General features: G+C 46.6%; 2 protein-coding genes across 2 annotated transcripts; one reads left to right on the top strand and one right to left on the bottom strand.

Annotated features, from left to right (window-relative positions):
• The first annotated feature begins 2,262 nt into the window (after positions 1 to 2,262).
• Positions 2,263 to 5,365, top strand: LOC123189613 (uncharacterized). The gene has a single exon (XM_044602067.1). It carries the CDS (start codon positions 2,586 to 2,588, stop codon positions 4,563 to 4,565), a length of 1,980 nt encoding a protein of 659 aa, XP_044458002.1. The 5' UTR covers positions 2,263 to 2,585; the 3' UTR covers positions 4,566 to 5,365.
• Positions 5,092 to 7,764, bottom strand: LOC123189614 (phosphoglycolate phosphatase 1A, chloroplastic). Its single transcript, XM_044602068.1, has 11 exons — positions 7,336 to 7,764; positions 7,159 to 7,226; positions 6,960 to 7,052; positions 6,790 to 6,861; positions 6,629 to 6,700; positions 6,389 to 6,448; positions 6,256 to 6,308; positions 5,916 to 6,013; positions 5,695 to 5,794; positions 5,452 to 5,555; positions 5,092 to 5,362 (listed from the first exon to the last, which is right to left on the bottom strand). The coding sequence occupies exons 1-11, from the start codon at positions 7,589 to 7,591 to the stop codon at positions 5,256 to 5,258; spliced, it is 1,083 nt and encodes a 360-aa protein (XP_044458003.1). The 5' UTR covers positions 7,592 to 7,764; the 3' UTR covers positions 5,092 to 5,255.
• Between the last annotated feature and the right edge of the window lie 12,013 nt (positions 7,765 to 19,777).

Genomic DNA, 19,777 nt, shown 5'->3' on the forward strand with positions numbered 1-19,777 from the left:
ATTGCAATACCATTTACGCTAACTTTTATCACTTGCTACCTTGTTGTTTTTATTATTTCAGATTACAAATACCTTTATCTACCATCCATATACCACTTGTTTCACCATCTCTTCGCCGAACTAGTGCACCTATACAATTTACCATTGTATTGGGTGTGTTGGGGACACAAGAGACTCTTTGTTATTTTGTTGCAGGGTTGCTTGAGAGAGACCATCTTCATCCTACGCCTCCTACGGATTGATAAACCTTAGGTCATCCACTTGAGGGAAATTTGCTATTGTTCTACAAACCTCTGCACTTGAAGGCCCAACAACGTCTACAAGAAGAAGGTTGTATAGTAGACATCACTAGTCAACTAGAGGCTCACTAGGGACATGTTGTGGCCTATGTATTCATACATGTATTACGATTTTCGGATAACACAATTATAGCATGAACAATAGACAATTATCATGAACAAGGAAATATAATAATAACCATTTTATTATTGCCTCCAGAGCATATTTCCAACAGGTAGCATCATCATCACCGTCATCACGTTGTCGTACTGACGGAACTCTCCCGTGAAGCTCTGCTGGATCGGAGTTTGTGGGACGTCATCGAGCTGAACGTGTGCTGAACTCGGAGGTGCCGTGCGTTCGGTACTTGGATCGGTCGGATCGTGAAGACGTACGACTACATCAACCGCGTTGTGCTAACGCTTCCGCATTCGGTCTACGAGGGTACGTAGACACACTCTCCCCTCTCGTTGCTATGCATCACCATGATCCTGTGTGTGCGTAGGAAAATTTGAAATTACTACGTTTCCCAACATCATCAACTCGTGTTTTTGTACAAGGAAGTCGTAGATAGATATGCCAATTAGAGAGTCAGCCTTCCAGTGCTGTTCTCCGGCGGCTCCCCTTCGCCGATGACCTCGGTCGTCGCTGGTAAGGGGGTCGCCAAATTCACACGTGTGGATAATTTTAGGTCAAAGTAGCTTAGTTTTATAGATCGTACATCGTCTTGGCTTTGGCGACGGCGATAGCGGCGCTGAATAAAGTTTCTTCATATCCTATTTTGACGAGGCGATCTATTCTTTGGTTGGGGATGGGTCTAAAATCCAGATGTTTAAGCAAGTATGTAGCGGCGGCTGCATCCTCGCGGTGGACCTGTGTCCTCGGGTCCGCTGCTGTGACAATGTCTACTCCAGTGCCGGCGTGAAACTTGGGAGGTAGTCCAGGAGCGGATGCAGATTGTGATCTGCATCGGCGGTATCTGAAAGATGATGGATCGTATGCTGGGTTCATGGTACGTGGATGACATGTATGGTTTCCTCCTCCGACGTCTTAATCGTGTGGTGGTGCCATATCTGGAGTTCGATGGCGTGTTCGAGTTGTTGTCCCGGTCTGATTCGTTCAATGGTAACGGCCTTTGGCGAGCCACCTTGAAGGTCCGCAAACCTGCATATCAGTGATGGAGCCACGTCAAACTCGGGTGTGAAGGTGATTCGACATTTTTTTCCTATGGTGATTGTTGTGGTGGCGCCAGAGGAAAGTGACAGACGATGGTGTCAAGCTTAGAGGTTTTTCAGTCTTGTTTGTAATTTTACTTTTTGGATGATGTTTCTTTGTGCAAAGACTAGTGTTTTACTATTTGTTCAGTTTTATTAGGTTGGTGTGTATGTTTTCTTTAGGGAAAATTTTGTTTTTGCCATTTTAATTTTTGCCCACTTTACTTATGCCACTCTAGAATTTGATATCTCACCTTTGCCACTCTTAACTTTTGACAATACATCACAAATGCCATTCAGTGGCAAAAACCATAATTTTTCATTTCACTTTTGCCACTCTTAAGTTTTGCAATGTATCACAATTGCCACTTTGAAATTTTTTTTGCCACTGAATGGCAAAATTGATATATTGTCAAAAGCTAAGAATGACAAAAGTGAAATGTTAAATTCTAGAGTGGCATAAGCAAAGTGGGCAAAAACTAGAGTGACAAAAACATTTTTTCTTTTTTCTTTATGATGGCCGGTGTGTACGTGATTTGTACTATAAAAATTGATATACTCCAGTAAATAAGACATCGTATTACGATGAAATATTGTTGTACGAATTTCTGTTTCTGTTAATCTTCCCCCGTTAAAAAAAATGAATGTTTGCTCGGCCTGCCTGGTATTCACAGTGGGGGAAGATGCGACGCTAGTCCTACCCTCAACCCATGTCGACCGACCGATAACGACCGAGGCAGAAGCGCGTCTGGAAAGGACCCGGCGCGCCCAGAGCAAAGATGGACAACTCGTAGCAGAAAACGGAAGAAAAAGAAAAGCAAAAGGAGTTCCAGAAAGAAATCTAGGGCAAGCCGCACGCACGCCACCCAAATTCCCGTAGCCCTACGCCACCATCCGCCGCCACCGCCACCGCCGGCGGCGAGTCTCGGCGGGGGCAGAAGCGGCCGAGGAGCACCCCTTCGCCCCCCGAATCAGGCCCCGAGGGGAAGAATAAGAGGGGGAGAAGGGGGCAAGTCAGCCCTCCCCGTTCGATCGGAGGCAGCATCTCTCCCCCGGAAGGTCGCCGGCGGAGCAACCGCTGATGCGGCGGCCATGGCGTCGGCGGTGCTCTCGTACATTCAAAGCCTGTGGCCGCTCTCGGCTCTCCTGAAGGAGGACGACCTGGGCGCCTCCGCGCGGCTGGTGCGGACCCTCTCCGTGCCCGAGGAGACGAAGCAGTTCGTGTTCGCGATCCGGGAGCCCGAGACGCAGGGCTTGCTCTACATCCTCGCGGCGCAGAACCTCTCCGAGCAGTCCGCTTTGGACGCCGGACATCTGATCAGGGCGGTGCGGCCCCGGGCCGTGATCACCCAGGTCGCGCACACAGAGGTCGAGGACGTTTTGATCGAGGAGCAGTGCCTGGCTGAAGGCGGAGCGGGCGGCGTGCCGGCGTCGCCACTACAGGTGATTAAGCGTTGCATCACCGAGAAGAAGAGCAAAGATCACTATGTGAAATCCGCCGCTTGCCAGGTCCTCCGGGAGATTTTTGGGGTTGGATTCTATGGCCACCTATTGGCTGCCAAGAGAGCTGCGGAGGAGACAGAGTCGCATTTTCTCTTGCTCGGCTCTCCGTATGAGAAGAATTGCAATGCGGGTGGATCGAGCAACGGAAATAGTACGGACGATAATCCGGCTCCGCAATTGCAGACTAGCTGCACTCTTCCTCAGAGTGCCATGGATGATAAATCTGGTCTCCAGTTACAGAGTAACTGCTTGCTCCCTAAGAGTGCCACATCTGCAGTAAGCTCCCATGTCAGGAAGATATGCCTTGTGGATGATTATGGAGGGCAGCTCATGAAGTCGCTAGCTCCAACTGCTAACTTGTTGTTGTCCCAAGCTATCTCTTCCTATGCTGTTGCGGAGTGCAGACTGTCAGAATGTAAGCCGGCCGACAGATACGAGCCTCCACTTTTTGCGCAGACCGTCTACCCTCTGCTCTCTGACCTTTATGAGATATTTGTTCAAATTCCGTCAATTGGGAAGGCTATGGCTTCTGCACAGATGTTGCTCACTCAAGTTCACAAGGGGAAGCCAGTTTGCAGTGAAATGTTATCTGATGTCTATGTATTTGGAATTGCAATAGAGGCTCTCAGAATATGTTTAAACAATGCAGGAAGACGCCGCATTAATACTAGGGATAATCATAGTTTGGAGAAATTGGATTTTGCAGAGCTCCCTTCTGAGGAGAAGTGCCACATTCTTCTTGTTCAAGCTCTCAGAAGTCAACTAAGGGAGTTCGGTTCTGTGGTGGCTGTAGTTGATGCCAGCTGCTTAGCTGGAATAAGGAGACACTGGAACACTCCTGTTCCTTCGGAGATCACACAATTAGCTGGCAGTTGCTTCAATCATTATGGCAACAAAAATGAGAGCGAAAATGAGAGTGATAACAATGAGGTGCCATCGGACAGCACTGATAAAAAGAGCTGGATAGCTGAGAAACCTGTGGTCGCAGTTGGTGCGGGAGGAACAGCAATTCTTGGTTTTTCATCTTTGTCGAAAACCATCCAGGCATCTGCCATTCTTAAGTTGGCTCCTTATAAAACTCCAGTGATCTTAAAGTATGGCTTAATGCAGCTGCAAAGGCATGCCGGCGTTGTATTAAGCAAGCTCCTCTCTCATGGGGTTGTTAGTGCTGGTTCGAAGTCATCTGTTTTACAGTTCACAGCTTCAGCAGAGAAGATTCGGGCGGTGACACACACCGTAATATCATCTGTAGAGAGAACTAGCTTGTTGGCGATGCGGACATCGTTCTACGAAATAATGCAAAAGAGGCAGAAGCACAACCGACCTTTCCGAATAGCTCCTTGGGCAACATTTAGTTTTAGCTTGGTTGCATGTGCTGGCCTCCTGAAGCATGGAGATGGGATTGAGTGTGCTGCTGAGGCCGCACCTTCTGTTCCCATGATTGCCTCCCTGGGCCGTGGTCTTGAGAGCTTGCGTGTCACTTCAGAGGAAACGAGGCAAACAAGGAGCCAAAATGTGAAGGAAGCTTTGCTAACATTGTTGCGCAGCTTAAAGAAATCAGAAAAGTAAAGCCACAATAATGTACAACTGAAACTGTATAGATTTCATCATGCAATTTTGTCATTAGAGCGAAGCTTTCATACCATCTGTACAGTACATTCTTGTTCTTACTTCTTACTGATATAATGAAATTCTCATGGTATGCTATTGTGTGCACTTCTTGCTTGAGCTTAGAGAGCATGGGAACCAGATCGGATCATTTGTGTTTGATCTTCTGCACATAAAAATACAGAGCATACACATAATTCGATGTTCATGCTTTAGTAATTTATTGATTCCCAGCAAGATAGCTTGGACTGCTTGGTACAAGATCTGAGTGAAACACTTTGTTGCTAGTATTGTTAGAGGTAATATACAAACAGTAATGCTTCTCTTTTGGAATATTTTCTCATAAGCAACATAAGAGTTGGTGATGCAACTTATTTTTCCTTCTGGGATCATATTTGCCTTCTATAGGCTCACATTTCGAGATTAACCAGGCATATTTTGGCATAGATCTTCTGTGTGTTAATCTTGAGCCAAGGAAAAGTAGGCAGCAGCATCAAATTGATATGCATTTAATGATATACATACTTGCATTTAAACATCTGTCTCACGATTACAAATCGATGTGAAAAAGAAAACCATCCCTGTGATCTCTTCGTTGCTATACAAAAGTGATGGGCCTCCCCAGGTAAAACAGTCCGTTCACATTTCTGTTCATACTGCTGCTGTTTTAAGGGTGAGAAAATCAGAAATTTGGTTTGTGTAGAAATCTGGCTGGATTTTGTTGTCGGGGCTTTGAAGCATCTGCTCAGAAGTCACACCTGCAGAAGGCAGCCGACCAAGGTTAGTGCCGATGCAAATTCAGCAGAGCATGCACTAGAGTTCAGGGTGAATGGTATGATCAAGATACCTGAAAGAACCAGAAGAGTTTTGCAGCCTCCATTTTGCCCAAATAGAACGTCAGTATCCAAACGGTCACCTACCATGCATATCTGAGATGTTGTGATTCCAAACCTGCCACCAAAGAAGAACAAAGGTAAAACATCTCAAAACTATTCTTAGACATCAGCTTTTGCTTCACACATTCTTCCTTGCAGAGTTCTGGAAATGGATTCATGGAGCTGGACCACTGGTGGGACAGTTAGCCTCTTACTTCTTTGCCAGGTAGTCCATCATGAATGTTGACGGCTTCCCGACGACAAGCGGTTCTTGTTTGGTTGAACCAAGAACAGCGCCGACCATTGACCCGCCACCTGGGCCAAGGCAAATGTTCATGATTTCAGTAAGGGACTGTGGTATGTATCCTTCCGCAGTATCCATAAAGAGTTCTTTTTAGCTGGTAGTATATATAAAGTGTTGGAATGCCTGACTAACCTGCCCACTCCTGGGCATCAGTGAGATGGGTGACAGCGTCCCTGTTTGTTGCAATGAAAAGGCACCCAGGATTCTCACGTATGCAGAGTGTCCCGTACCTTAGAAGTAAATTAGTGATAAGTTTACATTGTGGAATTGGCAATACCAAATTTTGTAGATTATAAAGAGCTAGCATGTGGTCTTGCTTCTGCACGTGTTTAATCAAATGAGTGTATTTTCAGTGTGAAATCAAATGCACATCTGAATTTCTACAATCCTAGCAGTCTTAATTGAATCATTTATATCCATCCTTATTTTCATCGTCTAAGTTCATTACTTTGAAGGCGAGAGGAGTACTTACTGAACTTTGTAGTAGTTAAAATAGCGATCAAATCCCACTACCACTGCTCCAACCTGTGAAAATCCAAATTTTATTACTGCAGTGGTGGCACTTCTTAACTCAAGATCAGAACATGAACAATGATCATACTGACATCTTTGTCATGCTCCATGTAGAAGCCAGGCTTCAGCTCAATCTTCTTGTCACCGTCTGTCTGCACGAGCACGGCAATATAATGTAAGTCGGGTAAACTTTTCGGAAGTCTCATCCACTCAAATCAGTTGATGCTGATTAGCATGCAACATTGGCTAAACCACAAGCTAACATGCTAAAATGCAGTTATGTTAACTAATCATGAATATCACAGAGAAAGGAGTCACTCTTTGTTACATACAGGTCCACCAAGGTACTGAAAGCCAGCCAGCTCCAGCTCCTTGAGAATCCCTTCCTCTCCAATCACGTAAACCTGGACCATAGAAATACTTAACTCTGTGCTTGATTTTTTTGTGCTAAATCATGTGTACAAATGCAATGCAGTCACATTTTCATGTGTACCTTCTTGTCTTTAGGGAAATCGATGGACTGCAGGTACGCAGCAGCTGCGAAGGACGAAGCAAATATCTCTTCCTGCGCATCGACCATCCATGCTTCGTCAAGTTGATTTTGCACTAGAGGAAATTGATCGACGGACAGACACAGCAGTTCATGGCAGGAATAGATACTACCTCGTTGACACTGAGCCCGAGCGTCTCAAACTTCTTCCCGTATTGCTTCCTCGACTTCGTCGAATTGTTGGTCACGAAGACCAGCCTCTTGCCCTGCAGCACAGCAACAGCTTGATGAAATCAGCAAGAAGCCATAGGAAGTTTGAGAAGATGATCCATCTGCGAATCTACCAGAGCCATTACAGTTCACACAGCAGACCTTTGATCTGAGCAGGTCGAGTGTCTCCGGCACGCCGTCGATCAGCTTGTCGCCCTTCCAGATCACCCCTACGCGCCGCCACCACCACAACAACAAGAAGAAGAGAGCAGCCAATTCATTCAGGAAAAGCTGCAGCAAACTGGTAACTAGACCTTGATCGATGGATCAATCTCTCACCATCGCAGTCGAATATGAACGTCTCGACAGAGTCGATAAGCGCCTCTGCGTCCTCCAGCTTTGCCGCCGGGACTGCCGCTGCCGCACCCGCCATCACGGGCCGTCTAACGGTGCAGTTCGGCGATGCCACGGTTAGGCTGCCACCGGTGCGCTGGCTCCTCCCGAAGGACGCAGACGGCGGTAGCGTCTGCGACGATGGGGTAGGGGAGGAGGAGGTGGAGGGCAGGAAGGCCGGGGAGGCGCGAGCCAGGAGCATCTCTGCTTCGATGCTAGTACGTTTTTCTTTGAAGATCGGGTGGCGTTTGGTTGGTGTGGTCTCCGTCTGGGCGATTTAACGGTATATGCCTATGTGGCTGTGCCATGGATGAACATTTCTCGTGTTCCGTCTGGTTGGTATGGCGCGCCCATGGCTTGTGGATTTGTGGCTGGCAAGGCAAAGGGGAGGGATTGGGGTGTGGTGTTGCTGTGGTTGTGGTTCGAGATAGTATTTGCACTAGTACGAAGGTCGGGAGGATGACCCGTCCATTATAGAGCAAAGCGAAACCGCCGAATTAATAACTACTAGAAGAATCGAATGAAATTAGATTACAATATGCCATTTGGATCGAGTGTCCATATTTGCCATCTATCCATCATAGCAGATAGTTGTAGAACACTCCCTCCGCCGGGGTTTATTAGTCTCGTTCGTATTTAGGTCAAAATTTAAACATAAATTTACTTATGAAATGTAAGTTATATTTAAGCATAATAGTATAAGTGGAAAGTACTTTCATATATGAATCTAACAATATAATTTTGGTGACATATCACTTATATTTTACTAGTCAAATATATGGTCAATGTATAACTCAAAATATGGGGTCAAAGTATGAGATGTTCTAACTTTGTTTTTTCTAAATCGGATGTATAATAGACATGTTTTAATTGAAATATTCAAAACATTTTATATTTGTGAAAGGAGAGTATAATATACTAGCAAATGTTGTGATTGATGTTTTCTGGACGTGTGAGCTTCTCTGAGCATAAGTTTTGCTTTGAGAGGTACAGAGTTGCCAGCAAGCGGCCACAGGAACACTTTAATTTTGTAATCTTCCATATGTTAAGCCAAACTTGCTCGGGTATGCACTACACACCACCTTAAGGAAAGGATACAAATCCACAAAGAAGAAAAGGGAAAGGAAAGAATACAAATTCGTATGAAATGAAGGTCTGCTAATTAGAAATTGTTCCTCAAGTTATAGTGAGTCATCACCCCATCTCTTTACTTGCACCTTAACAAAGATCAAATCGCAGAAAATATGAGGATATATCTTGAGCGGGTACCAGATCGATGATCCGAAATGTTTTTCTGTCACAGGAAATTGAGGATAGCAAACATTTGTTACTGTCTCCGTTCCTTATTATAAGATGTTTTAACTTTTTTCTGAATCGAATGTATATATACACATTTTAATGTGTTTGTTCACTTATTTCAATCCGTATGTAGAATTGAACTATCCAAAATATTTTATAATAGTGAAACGGAAGGAGTAATTACGTGTGTCAATATCGAACAATGACCCTATGGGCTCAGTATTCAGATCATCCAGACGATTCTCCAAGGTTCTGCCTCTGCAATTGATGTGCTACAGCCTACAGGCAATATGTAATCTGGAAGAGAGTAGGACGGTCTCTTGGCTCTTGAGTATGTCTGCAATCAAAGACTGTCCTACTTTTTTTTTGAGCTTCAATGCATTGCATTAAACAGTATGTGAAGCCAAATCGCTCGCCACAAAGGCCCTGTTTGGTTCAGATTTTATCGACGGATTCCGCTGCCGCGCAGCAGAATCTAAACCAAAGGGCAAACCCAGCAGAATCTGATTCCAGAAATCTGTTGCCAAAATCTGAACCAAAAGCGAAAGCAGCCCAGGACGTGCTTTCCAAAATCTGATTCCACTGCGGGCCAAAATCTGAAAAAGCTGTATCAGCTGGTTTGCCAAATGACCTACATCTTTTTCACATCAGATTTTCCACAGCTGTTTTTCCACAGCAGATTTTTCGCAGCTGCTTTTAAAAATCCACACCCGAACCAAACAGGGCTAAAGAGAGATACACACGGATCAGGTCCGTCCGTTACACAGGGAGCCATACCAGCCATCAGCGATCCCTTGGTCGCCAGGGTGTGAGCAACCTGATTACAAACTCTAGGGCAGTATACAATTTTACACTCAATAAAATTACACCTAATGAAGTCTTTCAAACGATCGGCCACAACGCCTAGATCAGAGAAATCAACGCCCTTGTCATCAATAGCATCTTTCAGTAGGAGTGCATCCGTTTCCAAATACACCCTGCCCATTCCCAGGTCTGAAGCCAAGTGAAGTGCAGATTCAGCAGCAAGCATCTCTGAATGTAGATGGTAGGAGCTAGGATCCTACCTGGTCTAGGGCGTAGGTTGTACGGGAAGGGAGAGGGTTGACGGAGATGCGATCGCGGCTGCCGGTGGCGGGGCACCGTGGCGCGATGAAGAAGAGACGACGGCGGTGCAAGAGGCGGCTAGGGTTAGGTCTCCCGGCTCCCTTTGGGAAGCCGAGCAAATAATGATTGCTTCTTACTTGATTAGATTGATACATCTCCTCTACTTATATAGAGAGGTTTACTTGACTCCTAAGCAAACGATCCTAATAACGATAAGATAATTGGGCTAAGCCCCTAATAACGATAAGATAACTTGGGCCACAACCCAATAGGCTAAGCCCCTAATATGTCGGTCATAACACTTCTCCCCGCCTGCACAAACAACTTGTCCTCGGGCTGTAAGGTGGGGAAGTGCTTGCTGAACTCCTCAAGATGATCAACCAGCGTCAAACACCTTCGCGACAGCTGGGGCGGCTAGGTCGGCGGCGACGTCCTCCTCCTCAATGTAGTCTGCAGCCTCTAGGTAGAAGAGTGGTGGGCAGACGTGGCCGGGCATGTAGGGATCATCGCAGTTGAAGCACAACCCTTGGCGGCTACGCTTGAGTAGCTCAGCCGAGGTGAGACGACGGAACGGGTGCACCTCGGTCGCGGCGAGGGGTGATGCGGAAGCCTGAGCAGGCCGACCCTGTGCGGGAACATCCAGCTAGGGTAGCGGCCCAGCGGCCCGGGACGGTGATGCCTGCTGGATGGCCACCGTCGGCGCTCGAACGCGCGGCCGTAGTACATGGCCGTTTGGAGATCCTGGGGTCCCCGAAGCTCCACGTCCACGCGAATGTGATCAAGAAGTCCACCGATGAAGAGTTCGACCAACTGCTGCGCCGTCACGCCCGACGCGTGGCATGCCAGGGCCTGGAAACGGTCGGTGAAGTCCTGAACCGTGGAGGTGAAGGGAAGGCGGATTAGCTCTGCCAAGCGGCTCCCGCGGATCGGTGGCCCAAAACGAAGGAGGCAGAGCTCGCGGAAGCGCTCCCAAGGGGGCATGCCACCCTCGTCCTGCTCGAGGGCGTAGTACCAGGTCTGTGCCACGCCACGGAGGTGGTAGGAGGCGAGCTAGGTACGCTCCGAGGTGAGGGTGCGCTACCCGTGAAAGAACTGCTCACACTGGTTGAGCCAGTTGAGGGGGTCCTTCGTGCCGTCATAGGTGGCGAAGTCCAGCTTGGCAAACCGCGGCGGTGTCTAAGTCGGAGCGCCGTGGCCGACTGGCTCGGAGGTGCGAAGCAGCGAGGATTGGGGTGCCCGGTCAGCATGGCCACGACCCGTGGAGTGCCCCACCGAGCCGGAGGGATCGCCGAACTGCAGAGTGGGCGCCGGCGGGTCTCCCGCCGACGTGTAGACGAGTGGCGGCGATGATCCGGTCAGCCAGGCCAGTATTGGGGATGGCGACGACGGGAAGCGCACTTGCTGGGTCGGTACGCCTCCCTGCGTGGGTGACCCGGGCCCCGTACTGGGCGGTGGCGGGGCCGGCAGCTGCGGCTGCGGCGGCACGGACCCGGGTGGCGTGGGGGTGCAGCGAGGGCCGGGGCCGGCCACTTGGGCCATGGAGGCGTGGCAGCGGGCACCTGTGGGGCCGGAAGCTGGGACGGCGGCTGCCCGGACCCGGGAGTCGTCAGAGGCGTGGCGATCGCCGGGGCCGGCCATGACGGCTAGTAGGGGGTGACGGCGGCGGCGGCTGACCGGGCCAGTGGTGGTGTAGAGGCCCGATCGGCGCCGTGGTGGCCGCGCAGGGCGGCTGGCTCGGTCGCGACGGCCGGCGGCTGTGCATAAGGCCCGGCCAAGTAGAGGCGGATGCCCTGGACGACGGTGACGAGGTCATTAAGGACCCCGGTGATCTCCGTCGGGGAGTAGACGACGGCAGGTGGCGTGGTGACGGGTAGCGACTGGCCGGCGGAGGCCCCCGCAGAGGAGCCGGGCGGCGCGATGGAGTTGTCGACCACGGTGGCGGGCAGCGCCAGCGGCGCGGTGGAGAGGGCGGCGGTGGGCAGCGGCGGGATGGGTGGTGGAGCAGACATGATCGGACCCAAGCTACCTGATACCAAATTGATAGGAGCTAGGATCCTATCTGGTCTAGGGCGTAGGTTGTATGGGAAGGGAGAGGGTTGACGGAGCTGCTGCGCAGCTGTCGGCGATGGGGCGCCGTGGCGCGATGAAGAATAGACGGCGGCGGCGCAAGAGGCGGCTAGGGTTAGGTCTCCCGGCTCCCTTTGGGAAGCCGAGCAAATAATGATTGCTTCTTACTTGATTAGATTGATACATCTCCTCTCCTTATATAGAGAGGTTTACTTGACTCCTAAGCAAATGATCCTAATAACGATAAGATAATTGAGCCAAGCCCTTAATAACAATAAGATAACTTGGGCCACAACTCACTGGGCTAAGCCTCTAATTTGCCGGTCATAACAGTAAAGCATTCAAAATATTAGGGAGAAAACCTGACGCACAAACCAACACATCGCCCACATGGTCCCTGAACACTGCACCCCAGCCCCCATTTCTTTCATCTGGCCTGAATGAACCATCAATATTAATCTTAATCCACCTTAGTACAACAAAGATTGTGTAAAGATTGGAGAAGCGTTGAACCCTTTGGTCTCGGGCCGCTGTATATATTGAGTAGTTGTTGTGGCTTACAAGTTTGGGAGATCGCTAGGATTCCTCCAGAAGTCGTACACGAGGGGGAGAGAAGATTACATCGAGAGGAAGAGTCGGACAGAAGAAGAGATAGAGGAGTTTGAAAGATACACGCACATAACTCTATCTAACTATCTAACATCCTCCCTCAATCTAAACCTATGCAAACTTGTCTAGATTTAGATTGTACTTAAACTCATTCAACCTCATCGTGGTAAGCGGTTTGGTGAAGCCATCAGCAAGTTGATCTCCTGTGGGAATAAACCTGATGTCAAGTAGCTTGCGAGCCACTCTTTCTCTGACAAAATGGAAATCAACTTCTATATGTTTTGTCCGTGCATGAAAAACAGGATTCACTGAAAGATATGTTGCACCAATGTTGTCACACCATAACCTTGCAACTTGTGGAATCTTTATTCCCAGTTCACAAAGAAGAGTCTAGATCCACATGATTTCAGCAGTTGCATTTGCTAGAGCTTTATATTCTGCTTCAGTGCTGGATCTAGAGACAATAGCCTGTTTTCTTGCACTCCATAATATAAGATTTGATCCTAGAAATACAGCAAATCCACTGTGGACCTTCTATCATCAGCACACCCTGACCAATCTGCATCAGAATATGCACTCACCAACATGGATGATGACTTAGTAATTTTAATTCCAAGTCCCATTGTAAACTTAAGATACCTCACAATCCTTTTAACTGCTATCCAATGAACTGTACTAGGAGCATGCAGATACTGACATACTTTATTAATAGAATATGAGATATCTGGACGAGTTAAAGTCAAGTACTGTAATGCACCAACAACACTTCTGTAATTTGTTGCATCCTCTGGACCAAGTGCATCTCCTCCCTCAACCGAGAGCTTTTCTGAAGTTGAGAGCGGTGTACTTACAGGTTTACATTGTTCCAATCCCATCCTTTTGATAATATCAGTAGTATATTTTTCCCGTGTCAGAAGTATTCCGTCTTTCACCTGTTTTACTTCAATGCCAAGGAAATAATGAAGATTGCCCAAGTCTTCCAATGCAAAATCCATATCGAGATCCTGAAGTAGGCAAGTGGTAGCATCTGGACTGGAACTAGCAACAATTATATCATCAACATACACAAGAACAAATATTGTTGTATTACCTATGTTATAGAAGAATAGAGAGGTGTCTGCCTTTGATGGAGTAAAACCAAGCTGTTGTAACTTTGTGCTCAACCTTGAGTACTAGGCTCTAGGGGCCTGTTTTAACCCATACAAAGCTTTATCCAATTTGCAAACATAATGTGGTGTGCTTTTGTTTTCATACCCTGGTGGTTGCGGCATGAACACTTCTTCCTCAAGAACACCATGAAGAAACGCGTTCTGAACATCTAGCTGTCGTAGACTCCAACCTCTAGAAACAACAATAGATAATACAAGTCTAATAGTAGTTGCTTTAACAACAGGACTGAAAGTATCCTCATAGTCAATTCCAAATCTTTGTTTGGATCCCTTTGCAACCAACCTAGCCTTGTATCTATCTATGCTTCCATCTGCCTTTCTTTTAATTTTATAGACCCACTTGCAATCAATCACATTTTTGCCTTTTCCTGGTGGAACTAAACGCCACATTTTATTTTTCATAAGGGCTTGATATTCACTATCCATAGCCTTTTTCCATTCCTTGTGTGCAAGTGCATCACTTAAATTACCTGGTTCACCAGTACTAGTAAGAAACGCACGTACGTTTGCGATTGTCATACCTTATCGTACCATCCTTGTATTCCTTATGCTTGAATATTCTGGACTGCGATCTGGTGGTACGCTGAGAGCCTTCAGTGACACGAGCAGAGGACATAGGTACATAAATTATTTGTGCATCACTTGTATTTTCTGGAACATATGGTGTAGACACGGGAGATCCTGGGATGAAAGGCTCGGTCGTAGAAGATCCGGGCTCATCAACCGAAGCTGACCCGCTACCCTGCTGCTCCAGATCCGAGGCAGCCAGCTCTCCCGAGAAGATGCGCCTCGCGCCGGAAGAGCCAACAAGCGGGCTCCGCGTGGTAGCGTCAGGAGAGGCCCACTCGGGTGTGAGGTAGCGGGTACAGTTGATGGGCCCCGTAGATGTCGGCCTGTCGCCCATAGCACCGGCCCGCCCACGCGTGGCAGTTGGTGGATCGTGGAGGCCGCCAGCACTGCATGGGCTGGTGGTTGCAGGCGCTGTCGCTGCACGCTTCAGGAGATCCTCCTGGGATCGCGCGCTGCTGGAGGCTGCGCAGTCATGGATTTCAGCGCCCGTTTCGTCCACATCTGCACACATAAAATCATAGCCAGAAACTGCGTTTCTCTCATTAAAACCTGCATTTTCTTGTAACATCTCATGATCAGTTTCAATTAATTCGCCCCCGTGATCAGGAGAAGTCAAAGGCTCAGAAAGAAGTGATATTTCTTCACGAAGAAGAGCGCCTGCATTAGGATGGAGTTGAGCAAAAGGAAAGATGGTTTCATCAAAAACAACATCACGAGAAATATAGATGCGTCCTGTTGAGACATCTAGGCATTTGTAACCTTTAGGGAGATTACTGTATCCAATGAAAACACATTGAGTAGACCAAAACTCAAGTTTGTGACGATTATAAGGACGAAGATTGGGATAACAAGCACACACAAATATTTTGAGAGATGTGTAATCTGGTTTTTTGATGAAACAGACGCTCTAAAGGAGTTGAATTTCCAATGACTTCGCTAGAAAGGCGATTGATAAGATATGTGGCAGCAAAAAAAGCCTCGTCCCAATATTTAAGGGGCATAGAAGCATGAGCAAGTAGAGATAATCCTACTTCGACAATGTGACGGTGTTTGCGTTCTGCAGAACCATTTTGTTGATGTGCATGTGGGCAAGATACATGATGCTCTATGCCTACACTGCGAAAGAAAGAGTTGAGTTTCTCATACTCACCACCACAGTCACTTTGGACTGCAAGGATTTTCCTGTCAAAGTGACGTTCAACAAGTTTTTGAAATTCTTGAAAGATAGCAAAAACTTCAGATTTGTGTTTAAGCAAATATATCCAAGTGAACTTGCTATAATCATCAATAAAGCTAACATAATATTTCTTTCTTCTAAAAGAATCTCTTGCATGACCCCATACATCACTGAATATAAGTTCTAGAGGAGCATGAGAAACAGTAGTTGATCTAGGATAAGGAAGTTGATGACTCTTGGCACATTGACATGCCTCACAAACAGACTCTGAATTTTCTCTACTTGACAATGGAAGATTGTCTTTATTAACTACTTCACTACAAAAAAAGACACATCCATGACATTTTGGGCCGAACGAATTTTTTTTCTGTCATACATATGACACTTCTATGACGATAATTGTGATAAAACCCGGTATCATCATAGATGTGGTGGGCTCCTATTTCTATGACAAAAAATCATGACAGAAAATGGGCTTTTCATCCTGGGCGGGCCGGAGACGCAGCTGCATGACATTCTTTGGGCTGTCCATGACAGAAAAAACCGTGGTAGAAGCGAGGGGAGGAAAATTTCGGGGAGTTCTCGGTTACAGTGGGAGGTCGGGGGCCGAGCGATGCGCGTTTCTCTCGTACACGTACGCGCGTGTGTGCGAGGCGTTGGCTCTAACTGAACCCGAGCGAGGCGTTGGGCTCTAACTGAACCCGAGCGATTGCACTGCAGGCTACGTGTTACTGAACCCGAGCGATTGATCGATGGCTGTTAACTGAACCCGATCAAGCGATTCCTTCGCTACTACTGCTAACTGAAGCCGATCGATTGGATGAACAGTGAGTGTTGCGGGAGGGGGGGGGTGGATGAACAGTGAGCGGTGGCGTTGCCTCTGGATGAACAGGACCCCGTGGTGTGGAGGACTGGATGAACAGTAGACGGTGGAGGGGTGCCCATGGAGGGGTGGTTGAACAGTAGCTTGTGGAGTAGCGCGCGGTGGAGGCTGGATGAACAGGAGCCCGTGGAGGCTGGAGGAGGTCGATGGTAGCCCGTGGAGGCTGGGGGAGGTCGACGGTGGAGATGAACAATATCCCGTGGAGTCCCGTTTTGCGGTACGCCACACCCCTCCCGATGAACAGGACCCCCGTTTCGACGTAGGAGGTTTGTTTCATCCGTTTTGCGGTACGCCATGATACGTCCATTTTGCATCATGCTTTATATCAATATTTATTGCATTATGGGCTGTTATTACACATTATGTCACAATACTTATGCCTAGTCTCTCTTATTTTACAAGGTTTACATAAAGAGGGAGAATGCCGGCAGCTGGGATTCTGGCTGGAAAAGGAGCAAATATTAGAGACCTATTCTGCACAGCTCCAAAAGTCCTGAAACTTCACGGATGATGTTTTCCAAATATATAAAAAACATTGAGCGCAAGAACTTCACCAGGGGGGCCACACCCTGCCCACGAGGGTGGGGGCGCGCCCTACCCCCTGGGCGCGCCCCCTACCTCGTGGGCCCCCTGGTGGCCCTCCGGTGACCATCTTCTGCTATATGGACTCTTTCGATGGGAAAATAATCATAAGCCATCTTCTCGGACGAAACTCCGCCGCCACGAGGCGGAACCTTGGCGGAGCCAATCTAGGGTTCTGGCGGGGCTGTTCTGCCGGGGAAACTTCCCTCCCGGAGGGGGAAATCATCGCCATCGTCATCACCAACGCTCCTCTCATCGGGAGAGGGCAATCTCCATCAACATCTTCATCAGCACCATCTCATCTCAAAACCCTAGTTCATCTCTTGTATCCAATTCTTGTCTCCAAGTCCGGGATTGGTGCTAGTAGGTTGCTAGTAGTGTTAATTACTCCTTGTAGTTGATGCTAGTTGGTTTAATTGGTGGAAGATCATATGTTCAGATCCTATATGCATATTAATACCCCCTCTGATTATGAACATGTTTATGCTTTGTGAGTAGTTACTTTTGTTCCTGAGGACATGGGAGAAGTCTTGCTATTAGTAGTCATGTGAATTTGGTATTCGTTCGATATTTTGATGAGATGTATGTTGTCTCTCCTCTAGTGGTGTTATGTGAACGTCGACTACATGACACTTCACCATTATTTGGGCCTAGAGGAAGGCATTGGGAAGTAATAAGTAGATGATGGGTTGCTAGAGTGACAGAAGCTTAAACCCTAGTTTATGCGTTGCTTCGTAAGGGGCTGATTTGGATCCATATGTTTCATGCTATGGTTAGGTTTACCTTAATACTTTTGTTGTATTTGCGGATGCTTGCAATAGAGGTTAATCATAAGTGGGATGCTTGTCCAAGTAAGGGCAGCACCCAAGCACCGGTCCACCCACATACCAAATTATCAAAGTACCGAACGCGAATCATATGAGCGTGATGAAAACTAGCTTGACGATATTCCCATGTGTCCTCGGGAGCGCTTTACATCATATAAGAGTTTGTCCAGGCTTGTCCTTTGCTACAAAAGGATTGGGCCACCTTGCTGCACTTTATTTACTTTTGTTACTTGTTGCTCGTTACAAATTATCTTATCACAAAACTATCTGTTACCACTTATTTCAGTACTTGCAGAGAATACCTTGCTGGAAACCGCTTATCATTTCCTTCTGCTCCTCGTTGGGTTCGACACTCTTACTTATCGAAAGGACTACGATAGATCCCCTATACTTGTGGGTCATCAAGACTCTTTTCTGGCGCCGTTGCCGGGGAGTGAAGCGCCTTTGGTAGGTGGAATTTGGTAAGGAAAAATTTATATAGTGTGCTGAAATTTACTGTCACTTGTTACTATGGAAAGTAATCCTCTGAGGGGCTTGTTCGGGGTATCTTCACCCCGACCAGTAGAGCAAAGAGTTGCTCCTCAACCTACTGAACCTACTGAAAATGAAAATGCTTGCTTTGAAATTCCTTTGGGTATGGTAGAAAAACTGCTAGCTAATCCTTTTAGGAGATGGAACAAAACATCCTGATGAGCATCTAATATATGTGGATGAAGTTTGTGGATTATTTAAGCTTGCAGGTGTACCCGGAGATGTTGTTAAGAAGAAGGTCTTCCCTTTATCTTTGAGGGGAGATGCATCGACATGGTATAGGCTATGTGATGATATGGAGTCTTGGAACTACAAACGATTGAAATTGGAATTTCATCAAAAGTTTTATCCTATGCATCTTGTTCATCGTGATCGCAATTATATATATAATTTTTGGCCTCGCGAAGGAGAAAGCATCGCTCAAGCTTGGGGAGGCTTAAATCAATGTTATATTCATGCCCCAATCATGAGCTCTCAAGAGAAATGATTATTCAAAATTTTTATGCTCGGCTTTCTGGTAACAATCGCACCATGCTTGATACTTCTTGTGCTGGCTCTTTTATGATGAAGACTATTGAATTCAAATGGGATTTATTGGAAAGAATTAAACGCAACTCCGAAGATTGGGACCTCGACAATGGTAAGGAGTCAGGTATGACACCTAGTTTTGATTGTGTTAAATCTTTTATGGATACCGATATTTTTCGTAAATTTAGCACTAAATATGGACTTGACTCTGAGATAGTAGCTTCTTTCTGTGAATCTTTTGCTGCTTATGTTGATCTCCCCAAGGAGAAGTGGTTTAAATATCATCCTCCCATAGAAGTAAAAGTAGCTGCACCTATTAAAGTTGAAGAAAAGACTATTACTTATAATGATCCTATTGTTCCTACTTCTTATGTTGAGAAACCACCTTTCCCTGTTAGGATAAAGGATCATGCTAAAGCTTCAACTGTGGTTCGTAAAAGCAATATTAAAACATATACACCTCCTGAGCAAGTTAAAGTTGAACCTAATATTGCTATTGTTAAAGATCTCTTGTCTGATAATATAGATGGGCATGTTATTTATTTCTGTAATGAAACTGCTAGAATTGCTAAACCCCGTGATACAGATAAACCTAGACCTGTGGTAGGCATGCCTGTTATTTCTGTTAAAATAGGAGATCATTGTTATCATGGCTTGTGTGATATGGGTGCTAGTGCTAGTGCAATACCTATTGACTTATACAAAGAAATTATGCATGACATTGCACCCGCTGAGTTAGAAGATATTGATGTCACAATTAAACTTGCTAATAGAGATACTATTTCACCAATGGGAATTGTTAGAGATGTTGAAGTCTTGTGTGGGAAAACTAAATATCCTGCTGATTTTCTTGTTCTTGGTTCCCCACAAGATAGTTTTTGTCCCATTATATTTGGTAGACCCTTCTTAAATACTGTTAATGCTACCATAGATTGCAAAAGGGATGTTGTTACTGTCGGTTTAGATGATATGACTCATGAATTTAATTTTTCTAAATTTAGTAGACAACACCGTGAAGAAGAATTACCTAGTAAGGATGAAA

This window comes from Triticum aestivum, chromosome 2A (genome assembly GCF_018294505.1).
Source record: "Triticum aestivum cultivar Chinese Spring chromosome 2A, IWGSC CS RefSeq v2.1, whole genome shotgun sequence".
In the NCBI taxonomy this organism is placed as follows: Eukaryota; Viridiplantae; Streptophyta; class Magnoliopsida; order Poales; family Poaceae; genus Triticum; species Triticum aestivum.

What these genes read in the sequence shown, in the direction of transcription:
- LOC123189613 (XM_044602067.1), top strand. Translation starts at nt 2,586, where the DNA reads ATGGCGTCGGCGGTGCTCTCGTACATTCAAAGCCTGTGGCCGCTCTCG.
- LOC123189614 (XM_044602068.1), bottom strand. Translation starts at nt 7,591, where the DNA reads ATGCTCCTGGCTCGCGCCTCCCCGGCCTTCCTGCCCTCCACCTCCTCC. An exon ending in TTCAGTACCTTGGTGGACCT is followed by an intron (nt 6,449 to 6,628) that starts GTATGTAACAAA and finishes GTGCTCGTGCAG; the next exon opens with ACAGACGGTGACAAGAAGAT. An exon ending in TGATGCCCAGGAGTGGGCAG is followed by an intron (nt 5,795 to 5,915) that starts GTTAGTCAGGCA and finishes GCCTTGGCCCAG; the next exon opens with GTGGCGGGTCAATGGTCGGC.